Source organism: Oncorhynchus masou, unplaced genomic scaffold, assembly GCF_036934945.1.
Source record: "Oncorhynchus masou masou isolate Uvic2021 unplaced genomic scaffold, UVic_Omas_1.1 unplaced_scaffold_1678, whole genome shotgun sequence".
Taxonomy (NCBI): domain Eukaryota; kingdom Metazoa; phylum Chordata; class Actinopteri; order Salmoniformes; family Salmonidae; genus Oncorhynchus; species Oncorhynchus masou.
This window is the reverse complement of record NW_027006918.1, coordinates 74,537-96,828: the sequence shown is the minus strand read 5'-3', so window position 1 is coordinate 96,828 and position 22,292 is coordinate 74,537. Positions and strand designations below refer to the sequence as shown.

At 44.8% G+C, this 22,292-nt stretch overlaps 1 protein-coding gene across 1 annotated transcript; it reads right to left on the bottom strand.

The window, feature by feature from the left end:
* Positions 1 to 6,283: 6,283 nt before the first annotated feature.
* On the bottom strand, positions 6,284 to 21,418 carry LOC135531948 (deleted in malignant brain tumors 1 protein-like). Its single transcript, XM_064959638.1, has 4 exons — positions 21,397 to 21,418; positions 7,995 to 8,300; positions 7,397 to 7,675; positions 6,284 to 6,612 (listed from the first exon to the last, which is right to left on the bottom strand). The coding sequence occupies exons 1-4, from the start codon at positions 21,416 to 21,418 to the stop codon at positions 6,284 to 6,286; spliced, it is 936 nt and encodes a 311-aa protein (XP_064815710.1).
* Between the last annotated feature and the right edge of the window lie 874 nt (positions 21,419 to 22,292).

Sequence of the window (22,292 nt, the reverse complement as noted above, 5' to 3'; positions counted from 1 at the left end):
TGTTACCCTGAACCCCATGTTACCCAAAACCCCATGTTACCCAAAACCCCATGTTACCAGAATCCCATGTTACCCAAAACCCCATGTTACCAGAACCCATGTTTCTCTGTTGGTTAAAAAAACAAACTAATTGAATAATGGTGGTTGCAGTCACTCCTTTTAAATTTCTTACAAGGTTCTAGAAAGAGATTCTGAACTTGTTATTAAAATTAGAACCACATCAGGTTTGTCACCACATTTTAAACACCAGTCCACTGCTGTCCATCGATTTAAAACACAAAACTGACCTAAGATCAGCATGTAGGGTCAGCTTCATTCTACTCCTACTCCGTCCCCTGGGCTGCTCTCTCCTCTCCCGGTCCAGCTTCAGCTCTGGAGCCCAGAGAGACCATCTCTATGGCATTGACATAAAGATCCATGCTGCTCACCCTGTTCACTCTCTTCTGCCTCCTGGTGGGCTAGGGAGACACAGCACCAACAGTCAGACATTTACTCTCTCGTATCTCCATTCTCTCTCCCCCTCACCCTCTCCCTCTAGTTTAAATGACTTGTAACGTCTGAGTAAATGTCTTTACCTTGTAGTACAGGTAGGAGGTGGTGATTGTTGTCAGTAGGATCAGCAGCACTACAACGTGTCTGATGATGAAGGCTGGCAGAGGAGAGGCTGCAAACAGAAACACCTTTGATGAGGGGACTGATCATCATCACATAGATCTGTGGGAAATCTGTCATTGACAAAGTTATAAGTCTGGTTCATGTTCAGTTACCTGTGATGGTGAGGGAGAGGAGCTCACTCTCAGAGGAGAAGTTATGAGAGAAAACATAATTGTCATAAACACAGCTGTAGTTCCCTTGGTGGGAGTCATCTGCAGCAGGGAAGAGGAAGGCAGCAGAGTGATTGACAGCTGGCTGGGTCTGGGTTCTGTTGGAGCCGGTGAACGTGAGGAGGAAGGAGCCTCCTGGGTACTGTGGCTGAGTGGAGCAGGTGATGGTGAAGTTGTAGCCCCTGAACATCTCGGGCCCCTGGTGGCCCCTGAAGACCCCTCCCATTGGGTCAGTCAGGAAGATATCAGGCTGGACCAGGAGATCTGTAACAATAAAAGAGAACAAGAAAAACCTCTTCAACTAGTTTCCTATAAATATGACAATAACATCAGCATGTAACAGTGCCAGCCACCCTCCCTCACAGGGCAACATGAGTAGTGGGCCTACAGTCACTGAGACAACATATGTTGATATCAGGCTGAAGCAGGACATCTGGAACAAGAGGAGAGAAAAAGAAAATGTAGCTCCTCAACTACTTTCCTCATTTAGATGTGACAATAACATGACATGTGACAGTGGTAGTGAGTAGAGACGTTCACTGAGATAACACTCACATACAAAAGCATTCTGGGATATTAAAGTTGTATTTGATTCCTACTTGACTGATTGATCTATTTAGTAAAGCAGACTGACAAGTTAAACAGTCATCATGAGAGGTGCAGAGGAAGTTGTATGAATGAAGGAAATCTGTTGAATATAATTATAATATGTTGATATTTCCTGATCAGATCACTGTGAGTCCAGGAAGGAGATATAATACATGGACTAAAGTATGTGGAACTCAGCAGTGAGTTTTTCAATCATATATGTTCACGCTTTATGCGCTTCTAAGGTTCATTCTGTAAGTTTTTGTGGTCTACCACTTCGCAGCTGAGCCGTTGTTGCTCCTAGACGTGCCACCTAATGTCCACCTACTTTTGGCCATATAGTGTATCTTGTTATTACCTGAGCAGATCACTGTGAGTCCAGGATGGAGATCATAACTTCTGGAACATTCCCTCAGTGAAGACTCAGACCCAGAACAGTAAACTAAAAACCCTCTATTTACGAACCTTCTAATATATTCTCTAATATTCCTTAGTTTAGTTTGGTACTGCAGATACCTGGTGTCACCACGGACCCCCTTCTACTGCTTCCTAGGGGGCTCTACACCCAATTCCTACCTTCCATTTGCATAGAATACTTCATTCCCTTTAAAACTTTTCTCTACACAAAATTCTAAAGATAGGTCTTCAGGGTAAGAATGCCCTACTACGGGAATTTAAAATCAACACCTAAACTACACAAAAACAATCAACAAAAACAATATATTTTTGAATGTAGCCCAAGCGTCAATTCCCCTAATTCGTGAATAAAGCTTTCCTGACCTTCTTGTAGACTGGGAAAAGCAATGTCAGTTGGATCTCGTCTCCACCTCTGTCGTGTACCAGTTCACCCACTGGCCTGAAAAAAACCCTCAATTCAGAGGTCAGGTCTTTGTCTCACGGATCCTGGATCCGCCCGTGCACGTTCTCAGCAGTTCCTTGGGACGACAGAGGCAGGTATTGAGATCTGGCTCGAAGGACCAATTGATAAGAGAATTTTGTTCTCCAGGTACATAAACCAATTTAATTGTAATACTCAGTCTGCAAACCAGAATTTGTAAGATCTGGTAAAGAATGAAACAGACGGAGGCCCAGCTAAAATAGTCAAAAAGGTTTATTCACGGGAACGTCCTAAAGTCAAGAATACAAAACAATTCATTTTATACTGACTTCTCACGTGCACACATTCACACAACCATATGCCCACACACACACACACACATTCTGACTAGACTACACATTTATTGATTATGATGTTATACATTCTAATCGCTTCCATACAATTATATGTTTCAGGGAGGAATATTCAGACTCACATCCTACACTGCACATGTACTGGAGTGAACACACATCCTACACTATACGTGTACTGGAGTGGACACACATCCTACACTGCACATGTACTGGAGTGAACAGACACACATCCTACACTACACATGTACTGGAGTGAACACACATCCTACACTACACATGTACTGGAGGACACAGACACACATCCAACACTGCACATGTACTGGAGTGAACAGACACACATCCTACACTACACATGTACTGGAGTGAACACACATCCTACACTACACATGTACTGGAGGACACAGACACACATCCAACACTGCACATGTACTGGAGTGAACAGACACACATCCTACACTACACATGTACTGGAGTGAACACACATCCTACACTACACATGTACTGGAGGACACAGACACACATCCAACACTACACATGTACTGGAGTGGACACACATCCTACACTACACATGTACTGGAGTGAACACACATCCTACACTACACATGTACTGGAGGACACAGACACACATCCAACACTACACATGTACTGGAGTGGACACACATCCTACACTACACATATACTGGAGTACAGAGACACACATCCTACACTCCACATGTACTGGGGTACACAGACACACATCCTACACTGCACATGTACTGGGGTCCACAGACACACATCCCACACTACACATGTACTGGGGTACACAGACACACATCCTACACTACACATGTACTGGAGGACACAGACACACATCCTACACTACACATGTACTGGGGTACAGAGACACACATCCTCCGCCACCAGAGTACTGAACACGGACACGCACAGACACACACACACACACACACACACACACACACACACACACTTACAGATTTGATATGAGGGTTTCAGCATGACAGTTAATCCAAGAGGGGAATCACACAGACTGATCTCAGTTAATTCATACTGTATGTTGTAGTCTGTCCAAGAGGGGAATCACACAGACTGATCTCAGTTAATTCATACTGTATGTTGTCGTCTGTCTAATAATTAAATCACACAAGACTGACAGCCTGTAATTTTATTAAAAGCATTCAGTTGATTACATGGCAGTTTAGAGAGCAACATCATAACAATAATCTACATCATAATCAATATCATAACATTTATAATCAATAACATCATTATCTCTATACTACTAACAACATATCACTAATCTATATCATAATCAATAACATCATGAGAGGTAAACAGCAACAAACCCCTTCATTAAAAAATGTTTCAAAATACAAAGAATGAACAGATGATTATAATAATACATGGACTAATAATGGAAACACTTCAAGATAAAGAATCTAAAGAAACACTAAATAAGATAAAGAATCTAAGAGACACTAAATAAGATAAAGAATATAAGAGACACTAAATAAAATAACGAATCTAAGAGACACTAAATAAGATAACGAATCTAAGAGACACTAAATAAGATAAAGAATCTAAGAGACACTAAATAAGATAACGAATCTAAGAGACACTAAATAAGATAACGAATCTAAGAGACACTAAATAAGATAAAGAATCTAAGAGACACTAAATAAGATAACGAATCTAAGAGACACTAAATAAGATAACGAATCTAAGAGACACTAAATAAGATAAAGAATATAAGACACTAAATAAGATAAATAATCTAAGAGACACTAAATAAGATAAAGAATCTAAGAGACACTAAATAAGATAAAGAATATAAGACACTAAATAAGATAAATAATCTAAGAGACACTAAATAAGATAAAGAATCTAAGAGACACTAAATAAGATAAAGAATCTAAGAGACACTAAATAAGATAAAGAATCTAAGAGACACTAAAGAAGATAAAGAATCTAAGAGACACTAAATAAGATAAAGAATCTAAGAGACACTAAATAAGATAAAGAATCTAAGAGACACTAAATAAAATGAAGAATCTAAGAGACACTAAATAAGATAAAGAATCTAAGAGACACTAAATAAGATAAAGAATATAAGACACTAAATAAGATAAATAATCTAAGAGACACTAAATAAGATAAAGAATCTAAGAGACACTAAATAAGATAAAGATTCTAAGAGACACTAAATAAGATAAAGAATCTAAGAGACACTAAATAAAATAAAGAATCTAAGAGACACTAAATAAGATAAAGAATCTAAGAGACACTAAATAAGATAAAGAATCTAAGAGACACTAAATAAGATGAAGAATATAAGACACTAAATAAGATAAATAATCTAAGAGACACTAAATAAGATAAAGAATCTAAGAGACACTAAATAAGATAAAGAATCTAAGAGACACTAAATAAGATAAAGAATCTAAGAGACACTAAAGAAGATAAAGAATCTAAGAGACACTAAATAAGATAAAGAATCTAAGAGACACTAAATAAGATAAAGAATATAAGAGACACTAAATAAGATAAAGAATCTAAGAGACACTAAATAAGATAAAGAATATAAGACACTAAATAAGATAAAGAATCTAAGAGACACTAAATAAGATAAAGAATCTAAGAGACACTAAATAAGATAAAGAATCTAAGAGACACTAAATAAGATAAAGAATCTAAGAGACACTAAATAAAATAAAGAATCTAAGAGACACTAAATAAAATAAAGAATCTAAGAGACACTAAAGAAGATAAGACCAATACATTCTGGAACATGAAACAGACGTAATTGAGCTACTCTCTTAAAATAATGAAAAACCGATTGTTACCAAAAGCCCATTTTTCCACAAACCCCATGTAACCCCAAACCCCATGTTCCCCCAAACCCCTTGTTACCCCAAACCCCTTGTTACCCAAAACCCCATGTTACCCAAAACCCCATGTTACCCAAAACCCCATGTTACCTAGAACCCCATGTTACCCAAATCCCATGTTACCAAAACCCCATGTTTCTCTGGTTGTAAAAACAAACTAAATGAATAATGGTGGTTGCAGTCACTCCTTTTAGATTTCTTACAAGGTTCTAGAAAAATAAACTTATTCTCAAATTGTTATTAAAATTAGAAATACTTAAGGTTTGTCACCACATTTTAAACACCAGTCCACTGCTGACCATCGATTTAAAACACAAAACTGACCTAAGATCAGCATGTAGGGTCAGCTTCATTCTACTCCTACTCCGTCCCCTGGGCTGCTCTCTCCTCTCCCGGTCCAGCTTCAGCTCTGGAGCTCAGAGAGACCATCTCCATGGCATTGACATAAAGATCCATGCTGCTCACCCTGTTCACTCTCTTCTGCCTCCTGGTGGGCTAGGGAGACACAGCACCAACAGTCAGACATTTACTCTCTCCTATCTCCCTCCCTCTCCCCCTCACCCTCTCCCTCTAGTTTAAATGACTTGTAACGTCTGAGTAAATGTCTTTACCTTGTAGTACAGGTAGGAGGTGGTGATTGTTGTCAGTAGGATCAGCAGCACTACAACGTGTCTGATGATGAAGGCTGGCAGAGGAGAGGCTGCAAACAGAAACACCTTTGATGAGGGGACTGATCATCATCACATAGATCTGTGGGAAATCTGTCAATGACAAAGTTATAGGTCTGGTTCATGTTCAGTTACCTGTGATGGTGAGAAAGAGGAGCTCACTCTCAGAGGAGAAGTTGTGAGAGAAAACATAATTGTCATAAACACATCTGTAGTTCCCTTGGTGGGAGTCATCTGCAGCAGGGAAGAGGAAGGCAGCAGAGTGATTGACAGCTGGCTGGGTCTGGGTTCTGTTGGAGCCGGTGAACGTGAGGAGGAAGGAGCCTCCTGGGTACTGTGGCTGAGTGGAGCAGGTGATGGTGAAGTTGTAGCCCCTGAACATCTCGGGCCCCTGGTGGCCCCTGGAGACCCCTCCCATTGGGTCAGTCAGGAAGATATCAGGCTGGACCAGGAGATCTGTAACAATAAAAGAGAACAAGAAAAACCTCTTCAACTAGTTTCCTATAAATATGACAATAACATCAGCATGTAACAGTGCCAGCCACCCTCCCTCACAGGGCAACATGAGTAGTGGGCCTTCAGTCACTGAGACAACATATGTTGATATCAGGCTGAAGCAGGACATCTGGAACAAGAGGAGAGAAAAAGAAAACGTAGCTCCTCAACTACTTTCCTCGTTTAGATGTGACAATAACACGACATGTGACAGTGGAATTGAGTTGAGACATTCACTGAGATAACACTCAAATACAAAAGCATTCTGGGATATTTAAGTTGTATTTGATTCCTACTTGACTGATTGATCTATTTAGAAAAGCAGACTGACAAGCTAAACAGTCATCATGAGAGGTGCAGAGGAAGTTGTATGAATGAAGGAAATCAGTTGAATATAATTATAATATGTTGTTATTTCCTGAGCAGGTCACTGTGAGTCCAGGAAGGAGATATAATACCTGGACTAAAGTATGTGGAACTCAGCAGTGAGTTTTACAACAGAGGATTATTCTTACGCTCTACGTGGTTCAACACTCGGTGGTCCGTTCTGTGAGTCTGTGTGGTCTACCACTTCACAGCTGAGCCGTTGTTGCTCCTAGACTTGCCACGTTAAGTCACTGAGATCTTCAGTAAGTCCAATCTACTGGCAATATTTGTCTATGCAGACTTCATGGCTGTGTGGCTGAAATAGCCAAATCCACAAATGTCCACATACTTTTGGTAATATAGTGTATATTGTTATTACCTGAGCAGATCACTGTGAGTCCAGGACGGAGATCATCCATTCTCCAACACTCCCTCAGTGAAGACTCAGACCCAGAACAGTGAAATCTAGTCCCTCCAGTGGTGTTTCCAGGTGGTACTGAAACAGTGGAGCCACAACCCAGCTGTCTACACACAACTGCAGCTTCATCCCTCTGGTTCCAGTCTGAAGCTCCCACAGTCCTCCACTCTCCCTGGTCGTACCACTCCACTCCACCAGCACAGCGACTGCCTCCTCCCACCAGCCTCACATCATCAGGCTCTGAGAAAAGAAAAGAGAGAGACAGTAATCCTACTATTTTCTCACTAAAACACACATATATTGTCGCTCATATTCATCACTCCTAGTGGTTAGAGCGTTGGACTAGTAACCGAAAGGTTGCAAGTTCGAATCCCCAAGCTGACAAGGTACAAATCTGTCGTTCTGCCCCTGAACAGGCAGTTAACCCACTGTTCCTAGGCCGTCATTGCTAATAAGAATTTGTTCTTAACCGACTTGCCTAGTAAAATAAAGGTAAAATATATTTTTTTTAAACTCCAGGTGAGAAACAATGTTGATTGAGTGACAAACTGTTTCTTACCTGAGCAGGTGAGTCCAACAGCATTACCAGGTAGGCAGGTGTTGTTCTCTCTGTCTGAGGTGTCACAGTCCAGGAGAAGGGACTCATTGCCTTTACACTGGAACTCTTTATCCCAGGTCTGACCCTCACCTTCTCCATAGAGCCCCCCCTGTAGAGCTGCAGGAGCCCCACAGCCAAGCTCCCTACAGACTACCTCTGCATCCTGCCGGTCAAAGTCAGCTTCACACACTGAGGCCCAGGACTGATTGGACTTCACCTCCACTCTCCCAGAGCAGAGACCAGCTCCATCCACAAGCCGCACAGACTCTGGAGAAAAAGAGTTGGTTGAACATTCAATCAGTTTTGTTGATGACAATGTCAAGGACTAAACACAAATATGTTGGATAAAAGATTGTAGTTTGCTATGTTTGATACTGTAAGAGGTAGAAATGGGTTCTTAGTCACTCAGGATCGGGTTGGGAATAATGCAGACAGGAGACAGGAATAAGTTCACTTCACTTTATAGAAAATAAACAGCTGGACATCCATCAGGCAGCTTCACTTCAGTACCATCTGAACTACAATGATCTGCCCATGAACATCTCCCATAAACCAATATGACAAACACAAATATAATGTTTAAATACATCTGACATCTCTCCCTCTATTTAAATGAATTAAAAACACATAAAACATGATACATGGTAATATTGTATAATGTATAAATAAATCTCTCAATATGACCAGTCTCTTACCTGAACAGGTCACATGATGATAATATCCACCATCACAGACACCAGGTCCTCCTATGATTTTACACTGTCTAATAGAAGACTCATTTCCACTACAACTACTATATAGTGTGACTCCTCCTCTTCTATATTCAATCAGGGGTCTTCTAGATTCAGATACAGGATTCCCACAGTCCATCTCTCTACACACAACCTTAGTCTCTCTCATCATGCTCCACCAACTAGGACATAGACCCAACCACTCTCCTTCAAATAAGACTTCCACTATCCCAGAACAGGAAGTGGTCCCATCCACCAGTCTGACTGATTGTTCAGCTGTAAACAGCAGAGAGGAAAACACAGTGGTGAGGACAGATGATGACAGTTATTCTGTTATTCTAACAGCAGTAATGCTTTGTGGTTGACAAGTATTAGTAGTTCCATAAAACACTACTTGTTATTGGGTTGTAGAATGGTTTGTATGGACACATGAATTTCTCCATGTGGGATAATAAAGTTGACTACTATTGAACTGCTATAATCACTGTAGATTTATACTCTACCTACCTGGTGGACTGACACTTTGAGCCTGGAGATCTGAGGAGAAAGAGAGAGACAGAGGAGAAAGAGAGAGACAGAGGAGAAAGAGAGAGACAGAGGAGAAAGAGAGAGACAGGGGAGAAAGAGAGAGACAGAGGAGAAAGAGAGAGACAGAGGAGAAAGAGAGAGCCAGAGGAGAAAGAGAGAGCCAGGGGAGAAAGAGAGAGCCAGGGGAGAAAGAGAGAGACAGAGGAGAAAGAGATAGACAGGGGAGAAAGAGAGAGACAGAGGAGAAAGAGAGAGACAGAGGAGAAAGAGAGAGACAGGGGAGAAAGAGAGAGACAGGGGAGAAAGAGAGAGACAGGGGAGAAAGAGAGAGACAGAGGAGAAAGAGAGAGACAGAGGAGAAAGAGAGAGACAGAGGAGAAAGAGAGAGACAGAGGAGAAAGAGAGAGCCAGGGGAGAAAGAGAGAGACAGAGGAGAAAGAGAGAGACAGAGGAGAAAGAGAGAGACAGGGGAGAAAGAGAGAGACAGAGGAGAAAGAGAGAGACAGAGGAGAAAGAGAGAGACAGAGGAGAAAGAGAGAGACAGGGGAGAAAGAGAGAGACAGAGGAGAAAGAGAGAGACAGAGGAGAAAGAGAGAGACAGAGGAGAAAGAGAGAGACAGAGGAGAAAGAGAGAGACAGGGAGAAAGAGAGAGACAGAGGAGAAAGAGAGAGACAGTGGAGAAAGAGAGAGACAGAGGAGAAAGAGAGAGACAGAGGAGAAAGAGAGAGACAGGGGAGAAAGAGAGACAGAGGAGAAAGAGAGAGACAGAGGAGAAAGAGAGAAACAGAGGAGAAAGAGAGAGACAGAGGAGAAAGAGAGAGACAGAGGAGAAAGAGAGAGACAGGGGAGAGGAGAAAGAGAGAGACAGACAGGGAGAAAGAGAGAGACAGAGGGAGAAAGAGAGAGACAGGGGAGAAAGAGAGAGACAGGGAGAAAGAGAGAGACAGAAAGAGAGAGACAGGGGAGATAGATAGAGACAGAGGAGAAAGAGAGAGACAGAGGAGAAAGAGAGAGACAGGGGAGAAAGAGAGAGACAGAGGAGAAAGAGAGAGACAGGGGAGAAAGAGAGAGACAGAGGAGAAAGAGAGAGACAGGGAGAAAGAGAGAGACAGGGGAGAAAGAGAGAGACAGAGGAGAAAGAGAGAGACAGGGGAGAAAGAGAGAGACAGGGAGAAAGAGAGAGACAGAGGAGAAAGAGAGAGACAGGGGAGAAAGAGAGAGACAGAGGAGAAAGAGAGAGACAGGGGAGAAAGAGAGAGACAGGGGAGAAAGAGAGAGACAGGGGAGAAAGAGAGAGACAGGGGAGAAAGAGAGAGACAGGGGAGAAAGAGAGAGACAGAGGAGAAAGAGAGAGACAGGGGAGAAAGAGAGAGACAGAGGAGAAAGAGAGAGACAGGGGAGAAGAGACAGAGGAGAAAGTGAGAGACAGAGGAGAAAGAGAGAGACAGAGGAGAAAGAGAGGACAGAGGAGAAAGAGAGAGACAGGGGAGAAAGAGAGAGACAGGGAAAGAGAGAGACAGAGAGAGACAGAGGAGAAAGAGAGAGACAGGGGAGAAAGAGAGAGACAGGGGAGAAAGAGAGAGACAGAGGAGAAAGAGAGAGACAGGGGAGAAAGAGAGAGACAGAGGAGAAAGAGAGAGACAGGGGAGAAAGAGAGAGACAGGGGAGAAAGAGAGAGACAGAGGAGAAAGAGAGAGACAGGGGAGAAAGAGAGAGACAGAGGAGAAAGAGAGAGACAGAGGAGAAAGAGAGAGACAGAGGAGAAAGAGAGAGACAGGGGAGAAAGAGAGAGACAGGGGAGAAAGAGAGAGACAGGGGAGAAAGAGAGAGACAGGGGAGAAAGAGAGAGACAGGGGAGAAAGAGAGAGACAGGGGAGAAAGAGAGAGACAGAGGAGAAAGAGAGAGACAGGGGAGAAAGAGAGAGACAGAGGAGAAAGAGAGAGACAGGGGAGAAAGAGAGAGACAGAGGAGAAAGAGAGAGACAGGGGAGAAAGAGAGAGACAGAGGAGAAAGAGAGAGACAGAGGAGAAAGAGAGAGACAGGGGAGAAAGAGAGAGACAGGGGAGAAAGAGAGAGACAGAGGAGAAAGAGAGAGACAGGGGAGAAAGAGAGAGACAGAGGAGAAAGAAAGAGATGGGAGAAAGAGAGAGACGGGAGAAAGAGAGAGACAGAGGAGAAAGAGAGAGACAGAGGAGAAAGAGAGAGACAGGGGAGAAAGAGAGAGACAGAGGTTAAATGAACATCAACATGACCTTTCATGATGTGATGGAGAAGACAGGTTTATCATGAGGTTTCACATGTGTTTGGTTACATAGTGTCCAATGTTCTCCTGAGTGATAACACATTTAACATTAAGAGTGTTTACTTATCAGACCCAAATATATAATAAATATACTATAATATACTATATTCATGTGCTTTTAGTACTCACACATGAATCATATCCTGTTTGCAGGTCATGTGTTGTTTTGAGCCAGCAGTAAAAACACACTGACAGGACAGTTCCTCTTATGGCCACTAGGTGGTAATCTGGTGTCACAGAATCAGGACTGTAGACTGGAAATATGCATTGTCCCAATTATCTCTCCTTTCTCCTAAAGTGTGCACTTGTTCTCTTCACTGAAATGACTGGTAAACTAAATATAGTGGAAACACCCACTTGATAACACTAGAGTCCTCTGAGTGGAATGGTGGGAGACAAACAGTACCTCCTCTCTCTTCTCTTCCTCTCCCCTTCTCTCATCCTCCTCTTCTCCCCCCTCTCCTCTCCTCCCCCTTCTCCTCTCCTCTCCCATTCCCTCCTCTCCTCCCCTGCCCTCTCCTCTTCTAACCCTCTCCTCTTCTCCACCCCCTCCTCTTCTCCTCTCTTCCTCTCCTCCACCTATCTTCTCCTCCCCCTCTCTTCTCCACCTCTCCCCCTCTCCTCTTCTCCCCCCTCTTCTTCTCTTCTCCCCCTCTTTACTCTTATTCTGCCACACCTCATATTCTTCTCCTTTCTTCTCATATTCTGCCCCTCTCCTCTTCTCTCACTCTCTTTCCCCCATTTCTCTTCTTCTAACCCCTCCCATCTTCTCCTCTCCTCTCCTCCTCTCCTCACACTACATTGACACTCTCACACCAAACCCACACACATTCATAAACTACATAGACCACACACACACACAAACACACACACACACACACACACACACACACACACACACACACACACACACACACACACACACACACACACACACACACACACACACACACACACACACACACACACACACACACACACACACACTGTCATGAGGTTGGCCTGGGGGTTGGTTTATGACAGTCATAAATACCTCTTCCCCCCTTTTTCCTCTCTCTACCCTACTGATGTTACATTTGAAAACCCCTTGGTTAACATAGAGATTCTGGGAACATCAGAAGGTGGGGGGGAAATGACCTATATTCTGGTTATCCGAACAATTTAACATGTGCAGTGGTACTTAATGAATATGATGTCAGCTCGGTTGTCATCTGAGACATTCTCATCAATGATAAGATGACATAAACTTCACAGTGGAAAGTTTATACATCAAGAGTTATCAGATTCACATGGAATTGTTGTTCAATTTAAATGTTTGAATATGAAATTATTTGTGGGATGAAATGTGATTTTAGCTTCTAAAATGTGAAATGTGTGTTTTCATAAGTTAGGGCTGCTCACTCAGTGGCCCACCTCTGTGAAGGGACATGGGCTATAAAACGTTTCACACACACCCTCCTCTCCCTTCCTATATAAGCTCTTGACGACAACATAACTTTCTGTTCCGAGGACGTGAGGATGACGATCCTATGTCAGAATGGCTCAGATAAAACTACAGAACGAAGCCAACATCAGCATGAGCTTTGGTTGCGAAAGGTATGAACTTTGAACTCTTATTCACGACAGAAGTGATACCTCCTAGCCGTTGAGTTAGCGACCGCAGCTGCAAACGCAGGTTAGGAAGGAACAGACAGAGTATCCCATCTACCACACAACGACGTTACCACAACGTATCCAATTTACCAGCAGAGACATTCTTCACAGGACAAAGGACTCGGTTTGGCAACACGGCCTTCCATCTACCACCAACCTACTGAAGCGCAGCTCAGAGTAAATATTTATTGCATTTTCCTTTTCCAAATGGGCGGTAATTTAGTATGATAAGATACTGTATTTACGATACAGACATCGCTTCTCCCTTTGCACAGCTTTTTTCCTTTGTTCCTCAGTCTCCCGCTCTTTCACTCAACCCAGCCCCTTTTCCTTTGTTCCTCAGTCTCCCGCTCTTTCACTCAACCCAGCCCCTTTTCCTTTGTTCCTCAGTCTCCCGCTCTTTCACTCAACCCAGCCCCTTTTCCTTTGTTCCTCAGTCTCCCACTCTTTCACTCAACCCAGCCCCTTTTCCTTTGTTCCTCAGTCTCCCACTCTTTCACTCAACCCAGCCCCTTTTCCTTTGTTCCTCAGTCTCCCTGCTCTTTCACTCAACCCAGCCCCTTTTCCTTTGTTCCTCAGTCTCCCGCTCTTTCACTCAACCCAGCCCCTTTTCCTTTGTTCCTCAGTCTCCCGCTCTTTCACTCAACCCAGCCCCTTTTCCTTTGTTCCTCAGTCTCCCTGCTCTTTCACTCAACCCAGCCCCTTTTCCTTTGTTCCTCAGTCTCCCTGCTCTTTCACTCAACCCAGCCCCTTTTCCTTTGTTCCTCAGTCTCCCTGCTCTTTCACTCAACCCAGCCCCTTTTCCTTTGTTCCTCAGTCTCCCGCTCTTTCACTCAACCCAGCCCCTTTTCCTTTGTTCCTCAGTCTCCCTGCTCTTTCACTCAACCCAGCCCCTTTTCCTTTGTTCCTCAGTCTCCCTGCTCTTTCACTCAACCCAGCCCCTTTTCCTTTGTTCCTCAGTCTCCCTGCTCTTTCACTCAACCCAGCCCCTTTTCCTTTGTTCCTCAGTCTCCCTGCTCTTTCACTCAACCCAGCCCCTTTTCCTTTGTTCCTCAGTCTCCCGCTCTTTCACTCAACCCAGCCCCTTTTTTTTTGTTCCTCAGTCTCCCTGCTCTTTCACTCAACCCAGCCCCTTTTCCTTTGTTCCTCAGTCTCCCTGCTCTTTCACTCAACCCAGCCCCTTTTCCTTTGTTCCTCAGTCTCCCTGCTCTTTCACTCAACCCAGCCCCTTTTCCTTTGTTCCTCAGTCTCCCGCTCTTTCACTCAACCCAGCCCCTTTTCCTTTGTTCCTCAGTCTCCCTGCTCTTTCACTCAACCCAGCCCCTTTTCCTTTGTTCCTCAGTCTCCCGCTCTTTCACTCAACCCAGCCCCTTTTCCTTTGTTCCTCAGTCTCCCTGCTCTTTCACTCAACCCAGCCCCTTTCCCTTTGTTCCTCAGTCTCCCTGCTCTTTCACTCAACCCAGCCCCTTTCCCTTTGTTCCTCAGTCTCCCTGCTCTTTCACTCAACCCAGCCCCTTTTCCTTTGTTCCTCAGTCTCCCTGCTCTTTCACTCAACCCAGCCCCTTTTCCTTTGTTCCTCAGTCTCCTGCTCTTTCACTCAACCCAGCCCCTTTTCCTTTGTTCCTCAGTCTCCCGCTGTTTCACTCAACCCAGCCCCTTTTCCTTTGTTCCTCAGTCTCCCGCTCTTTCACTCAACCCAGCCCCTTTTCCTTTGTTCCTCAGTCTCCCGCTCTTTCACTCAACCCAGCCCCTTTTCCTTTGTTCCTCAGTCTCCCGCTCTTTCACTCAACCCAGCCCCTTTTCCTTTGTTCCTCAGTCTCCCGCTCTTTCACTCAACCCAGCCCCTTTTCCTTTGTTCCTCAGTCTCCCGCTCTTTCACTCAACCCAGCCCCTTTTCCTTTGTTCCTCAGTCTCCCGCTCTTTCACTCAACCCAGCCCCTTTTCCTTTGTTCCTCAGTCTCCTGCTCTTTCACTCAACCCAGCCCCTTTTCCTTTGTTCCTCAGTCTCCTGCTCTTTCACTCAACCCAGCCCCTTTTCATTTGTTCCTCAGTCTCCTGCTCTTTCACTCAACCCAGCCCCTTTCCCTTTGTTCCTCAGTCTCCCGCTCTTTCACTCAACCCAGCCCCTTTTCCTTTGTTCCTCAGTCTCCCGCTCTTTCACTCAACCCAGCCCCTTTCCCTTTGTTCCTCAGTCTCCTGCTCTTTCACTCAACCCAGCCCCTTTCCCTTTGTTCCTCAGTCTCCTGCTCTTTCACTCAACCCAGCCCCTTTTCCTTTGTTCCTCAGTCTCCCGCTCTTTCACTCAACCCAGCCCCTTTCCCTTTGTTCCTCAGTCTCCCGCTCTTTCACTCAACCCAGCCCCTTTTCCTTTGTGTAACAAGCTGTCATATCTGTTCCGCCCGCTAGGGACGTTTTCCTTTATGACGTAAAGAATTATCCCGGTATAATTCATTATTTGTATATGTTATTCTGTGTGATTAGTTAGGTATTTAGTAAATAAATAATTAAACCCAATTTTGTGTGGCTGATTCAACTTGTTAGCCAGGGTTCGTGAAGAATTTACAATTTCAGATGAGACTGAATTAAGGTGACGATTAATATTGACTGCTATTGATGTAAAATATTACTAGATCTTTAAGAGTTTATTCGGGAGATAACAGCTCTATAAATATTATTTTGTGGTGCCCAACTCTCTAGTTAATTACATTTACCTGATTAGTTCAATCAGGTGATATTAATTACGGAGAAAGGATTTCATAGAATAGCAATTAATCCGGCAGAGCCAAAGACACGACAACACACACACACACACACACACACACACACACACACACACACACACACACACACACACACACACACACACACACACACACACACACACACACACACACACACACACACACACACTCACACACTCACACTTTTACATTGACAATTTGCTTCTTCTGCTCTGTTCTTCATGTACGTATCTACCTCAAATACCTTATTATTATTTATCCTGATGTCTAGTCACTTTACCCTGCCTTCATGTACATATCTACCTCAAATACCTTATTATTATCTATCCTGATGTCTAGTCACTTTACCCTGCCTTCATATACATATCTACCTCAAATACCTTATTATTATCTATCCTGATCATCATCAATTTCCAGACAATACCCCATAATTTCAAAGCAAAAACAGGTATTTAGAATTTTTTGCTAATGTATTAAAAGCAAAAATCTGAAAGACCTAATTGACATATGTATTCAGATCCTTTGCAACAGTATGAGACTCAACATTGAGCTCAGGTCGATGCTGTTTCCATTGATCATCCTTGAGATGATTTGGAAAGGCACACACCTGTCTATATGAGGTCCCACACTTTACAGTGCATGTCAATGGAAAAACCAAGCCATGAGGTCGAAGGAATTGTCTGTAGAGCTCAGAGACAGGAATGTGTAGAGACACAGATCTGGGGAAGGGAACTAAAAATGTCTGCAGTATTGAAGGTCCCCATTGAAAGTGACTTCATCATTGTTAAATGGAAGAAGTCTGGAACCACCAAGACTCTTCCTAGAGCTGGCCGCCAGGCTAAACTGAGAACCAGGGGAGAAGGGCCTTGGTCAAGGAGGTGACCAATAACCCGATGGTCACCCTGACAGTGATCCAGTGTTACTCTGTGGAGATGGGAAAACCTTCCAGAAGGACAACAATCTCTGCAGCATTCCACCAATCAGGCCGTTATGGTTGAGTGGCCAGATGGAAGCCACTCCTCAGTAAAAGGCACATGACAGCCCGCTTGGAGTTTGTCAAAAGGCACCTAAAGACTCTCAGACCATTAGAAACAAGATCCTCTGGTCTGAAGAAACTAAGGTTCTATGGCCTGAATGATAAGCGTCACATCTGGAGGAAACCTGGCATTTCTACTATATTTATATATTTCAGTTTATTTTTAAAACATTTCTGAAAACCTGTTTTTGTTTTGTCATTATGGGGTGTATAGAGTGGAGATTAAGGGGGGAAAAACAATTGAATCCATTTTGTAATAAGGCTGTAACATATCAACATGTGTTAAAAGTCAAGTGGTCTGAATACTTTCTGAATGCACTATCACAACCAGTAAATGTTAAACTTTCATTCAAATCTTTTATCATCTACAATGTTGATTTACTGTCATTTCAATTCAATTCAAATTCAAGTTTTATTTCATAACATTTATGATTTTGTTTTGTTAATTTCATTATTGTCTTGTGTTTGTGAGCATGTCTTTATTGTCATTCCTGTCTATTATGAGTGATGATGCCTCAGTATGCATAGAAGCTACTTTTCTTTTCCTGGTTGTTAATGGGTTCTAAAAGTGGGGATGTTTCATAGTATTTCTGATGATCTTAACTTACCAGAACCAAAGAACCATTTTGTTTTACAGAAAACCACAGAACCAATACAGCAATATAGTCCTGCACTCTTTATAAAGGGGCTATCTAGAACCTGGAAGGATTCTTCCACTGTCCCCATAGGAGAACCCTTTGAAGAACCCTTTTTAGTTCCAGGTAGAACCCCTCCAGGTAGAAGCCTTTTTTAGTTCCTTTTTACAGAGGGTTCTACATGGAACCAAAAAGAGTTCTACATGTAACAGGGTTCTCCTTTTATGACAGCCAAAGAACCCTGTTGGAAACCAATTTTTCTGAGAAAGAATTCAACAAGTTCAACGTGTTCAGTTTCCACCATTTAATTCTGTACTCCAACATCTGCCTGGTATTCAAGATAACACACCACACAGCAGCACCACGTTTGGTTTTAATCAACCTCAGACTTAAATATCAGTGTTCGAAGAACCTCCACCAGGGGAACTGTAGACTCCTCAAACGGTCCACCACCTTCTCCCAAAATGCCTTCTCATACAAACCAATAAAGACAAGGAATGGTGTCACCTAAACATGGATCTAGTCCAATCAGATGTGTTCACACTAATATTGATCTAATAGGCAACAGTGTTTTTTTAATGACACAGAATAAACACTAAAAAACACATTACATTTTAATAGTTGTAATAACTTAGCTCTGTACACTATTCTGATTAGACGCTCTTTAATGCTGTGTTTGGACACGGATTTCTATAGGAACACTAAGACACCTGGATCACATATTGAGATGTGCCTTTAGTTAAGTAAATCAGTTGCTACAAAAGGTGACAGTTGTAGGTGTCACGACTTCCGCCGAAGTCGGTCCCTGTCCTTGTTCTGGCGGTGAAGAAGGATGGCGGTCTGCGCCCGTGCATTGACTATCGAGGTATCAACCAAATCACTGTGAGGTACAGCAACCTGCTGCCTCTCATATCTAGTGCGATAGAGTCAATGCACGGGCTTCTTCACAAAATTGGATCTCAGGAGCGCTTACAACCTGGTGCGTATCCGGGAGGGGGACGAGGGGAAGACATTTAGTACCACCTCAGGGCACTATGAGAACCTTGTCATGCCGTACGGGTTGATGTCTTCCAGACCTTTGTAGACGAGATTTTCCGGGACCTGCAGGGGCAGGGTGTAGTAGTGTATATATCGACCACATTCTGATATACTTCGCTACACGCGCCAAGTGTGTGTCCCTGATGCTCAAGGTACTTGGTCGACTGTTGGAGCCTGACCTGTACGCCAAGGCTGAGAAATGTCTCCTTCCTAGGGTACCGCATTTCAGCTTCAGGGATGGAGATGGAGAGTGGCTGCATTTCAGCTTCAGGGGTGGAGATGGAGAGTGACTGCATTTCAGCTTCAGGGATGGAGATGGAGAGTGACTGCATTTCAGCTTCAGGGGTGGAGATGGAGAGTGACTGCATTTCAGCTTCAGGGATGGAGATGGAGAGTGACTGCATTTCAGCTTCAGGGGTGGAGATGGAGAGTGACTGCATTTCCACTTCAGGGGTGGAGATGGAGAGTGACTGCATTTCAGCTTCAGGGATGGAGATGGAGAGTGACTGCATTTCAGCTTCAGGGGTGGAGATGGAGAGTGACTGCATTTCAGCTTCAGGGATGGAGATGGAGAGTGACTGCATTTCAGCTTCAGGGGTGGAGATGGAGAGTGACTGCATTTCAGCTTCAGGGATGGAGATGGAGAGTGACTGCATTTCAGCTTCAGGGGTGGAGATGGAGAGTGACTGCATTTCCACTTCAGGGGTGGAGATGGAGAGTGACTGCATTTCCACTTCAGGGGTGGAGATGGAGAGTGACTGCATTTCAGCTTCAGGGATGGAGATGGAGAGTGACTGCATTTCAGCTTCAGGGGTGGAGATGGAGAGTGACTGCATTTCAGCTTCAGGGATGGAGATGGAGAGTGACTGCATTTCAGCTTCAGGGATGGAGATGGAGAGTGACTGCATTTCAGCTTCAGGGATGGAGATGGAGAGTGACTGCATTTCAGCTTCAGGGGTGGAGATGGAGAGTGACTGCATTTCAGCTTCAGGGATGGAGATGGAGAGTGACTGCATTTCAGCTTCAGGGATGGAGATGGAGAGTGACTGCATTTCAGCTTCAGGGATGGAGATGGAGAGTGACTGCATTTCAGCTTCAGGGGTGGAGATGGAGAGTGACTGCATTTCAGCTTCAGGGATGGAGATGGAGAGTGACTGCATTTCAGCTTCAGGGGTGGAGATGGAGAGTGACTGCATTTCAGCTTCAGGGATGGAGATGGAGAGTGACTGCATTTCAGCTTCAGGGGTGGAGATGGAGAGTGACTGCATTTCCACTTCAGGGATGGAGATGGAGAGTGACTGCATTTCAGCTTCAGGGGTGGAGATGGAGAGTGACTGCATTTCAGCTTCAGGGATGGAGATGGAGAGTGACTGCATTTCAGCTTCAGGGGTGGAGATGGAGAGTGACTGCATTTCAGCTTCAGGGATGGAGATGGAGAGTGACTGCATTTCAGCTTCAGGGGTGGAGATGGAGAGTGACTGCATTTCCACTTCAGGGGTGGAGATGGAGAGTGACTGCATTTCAGCTTCAGGGATGGAGATGGAGAGTGACTGCATTTCAGCTTCAGGGGTGGAGATGGAGAGTGACTGCATTTCAGCTTCAGGGATGGAGATGGAGAGTGACTGCATTTCAGCTTCAGGGGTGGAGATGGAGAGTGACTGCATTTCAGCTTCAGGGATGGAGATGGAGAGTGACTGCATTTCAGCTTCAGGGGTGGAGATGGAGAGTGACTGCATTTCCACTTCAGGGGTGGAGATGGAGAGTGACTGCATTTCCACTTCAGGGGTGGAGATGGAGAGTGACTGCATTTCAGCTTCAGGGATGGAGATGGAGAGTGACTGCATTTCAGCTTCAGGGGTGGAGATGGAGAGTGACTGCATTTCAGCTTCAGGGATGGAGATGGAGAGTGACTGCATTTCAGCTTCAGGGATGGAGATGGAGAGTGACTGCATTTCAGCTTCAGGGATGGAGATGGAGAGTGACTGCATTTCAGCTTCAGGGGTGGAGATGGAGAGTGACTGCATTTCAGCTTCAGGGATGGAGATGGAGAGTGACTGCATTTCAGCTTCAGGGATGGAGATGGAGAGTGACTGCATTTCAGCTTCAGGGATGGAGATGGAGAGTGACTGCATTTCAGCTTCAGGGGTGGAGATGGAGAGTGACTGCATTTCAGCTTCAGGGATGGAGATGGAGAGTGACTGCATTTCAGCTTCAGGGGTGGAGATGGAGAGTGACTGCATTTCAGCTTCAGGGATGGAGATGGAGAGTGACTGCATTTCAGCTTCAGGGGTGGAGATGGAGAGTGACTGCATTTCCACTTCAGGGATGGAGATGGAGAGTGACTGCATTTCAGCTTCAGGGGTGGAGATGGAGAGTGACTGCATTTCCACTTCAGGGATGGAGATGGAGAGTGACTGCATTTCAGCTTCAGGGGTGGAGATGGAGAGTGACTGCATTTCAGCTTCAGGGGTGGAGATGGAGAGTGACTGCATTTCAGCCGTGTGTAATTGGCCGACTCCCACCACAGTAAAGGAGGTGCAGCGGCTTTGGTCAGGAAGCCAACTACTACCGGAGGTTTATCCAGGGCTTTGGTCAGGTAGCGACTCCCATTACCTCACTGCTGAAGGGGGGACCGGTGCGACTGCAGTGGACGGCTGAGGCGGACAGGGCTTTTGGTCACCTGAGGGCTCTGTTTACCTCGGCTCCCGTGCTGGCTCATCCGGATCTGGGATAGGAGCCGTGCTCTCTCAGCGCTCGGGTACGCCACTAAAGCTCCGTCCCTGTGCTTTCTTTTCGAAGAAGCTCAGCCCGGCGGAGCGAAACTATGATGTGGGGGATCGGGAGCTGTTGGCTGTTGTCAAGGCTCTGAAGGCGTGGAAACTTTGGCTTGAAGGGGCTTAACACCCTTTTCTCATCTGGACTGACCACCGCAATCTGGAGTACATCCGGGCAGCGAGGAGACTGAACCCTCGCCAGGCAAGGTGGAGACTGAACCCTCGCCAGGCAAGGTGGAGACGGAACCCTCGCCAGGCAAGGTGGAGACTGAACCCTCGCCAGGCAAGGTGGAGACTGAACCTTCGCCAGGCAAGGTGGAGACTGAACCCTCGCCAGGCAAGGTGGAGACTGAATATTTTTTGTACCCGTTTTGTGTTCACCGTCCTACAAACCAGGTTCCCAGAACGCTAAGGCAGACGCACTGTCCTACAGACCAGGTTCCCAGAACGCTAAGGCAGACACACTGTCCTACAGACCAGGTTCCCAGAACACGAAGGCAGACGCACTGTCCTACAGACCAGGTTCCCAGAATGCTAAGGCAGGCGCACTGTCCTACAGACCAGGTTCCCAGAACGCTAAGGCAGACACACTGTCCTACAGACCAGGTTCCCAGAACGCGAAGGCAAACGCACTGTCCCGGATGTATGACACAGAGGAGCGGTCCATAGATCACACTCCCGAAATTTCGGCCTCTTGCCTGGTGGCACCGGTAGTGTGGGAGCTGGATGCGGACATCGAGCGGCGTTACGTACAGAGCCCACTTCCCCCCACCTGCCCAGAGGGACGTTACAGCCCTTACCCATTCCACAATGTCCGTG

Coding starts and splice junctions, on each gene's coding strand:
- LOC135531948 (XM_064959638.1), bottom strand. CDS start 21,418: ATGAGCCAGCACGGGAGCCGAG. Junction 8,301..21,396: donor GAGCCAGCACGGGAGCCGAG/GTAAACAGAGCC, acceptor CTTTTTCTCCAG/AGTCTGTGCGGCTTGTGGAT. Junction 7,676..7,994: donor TGTTGGACTCACCTGCTCAG/GTAAGAAACAGT, acceptor TTCTTTTCTCAG/AGCCTGATGATGTGAGGCTG.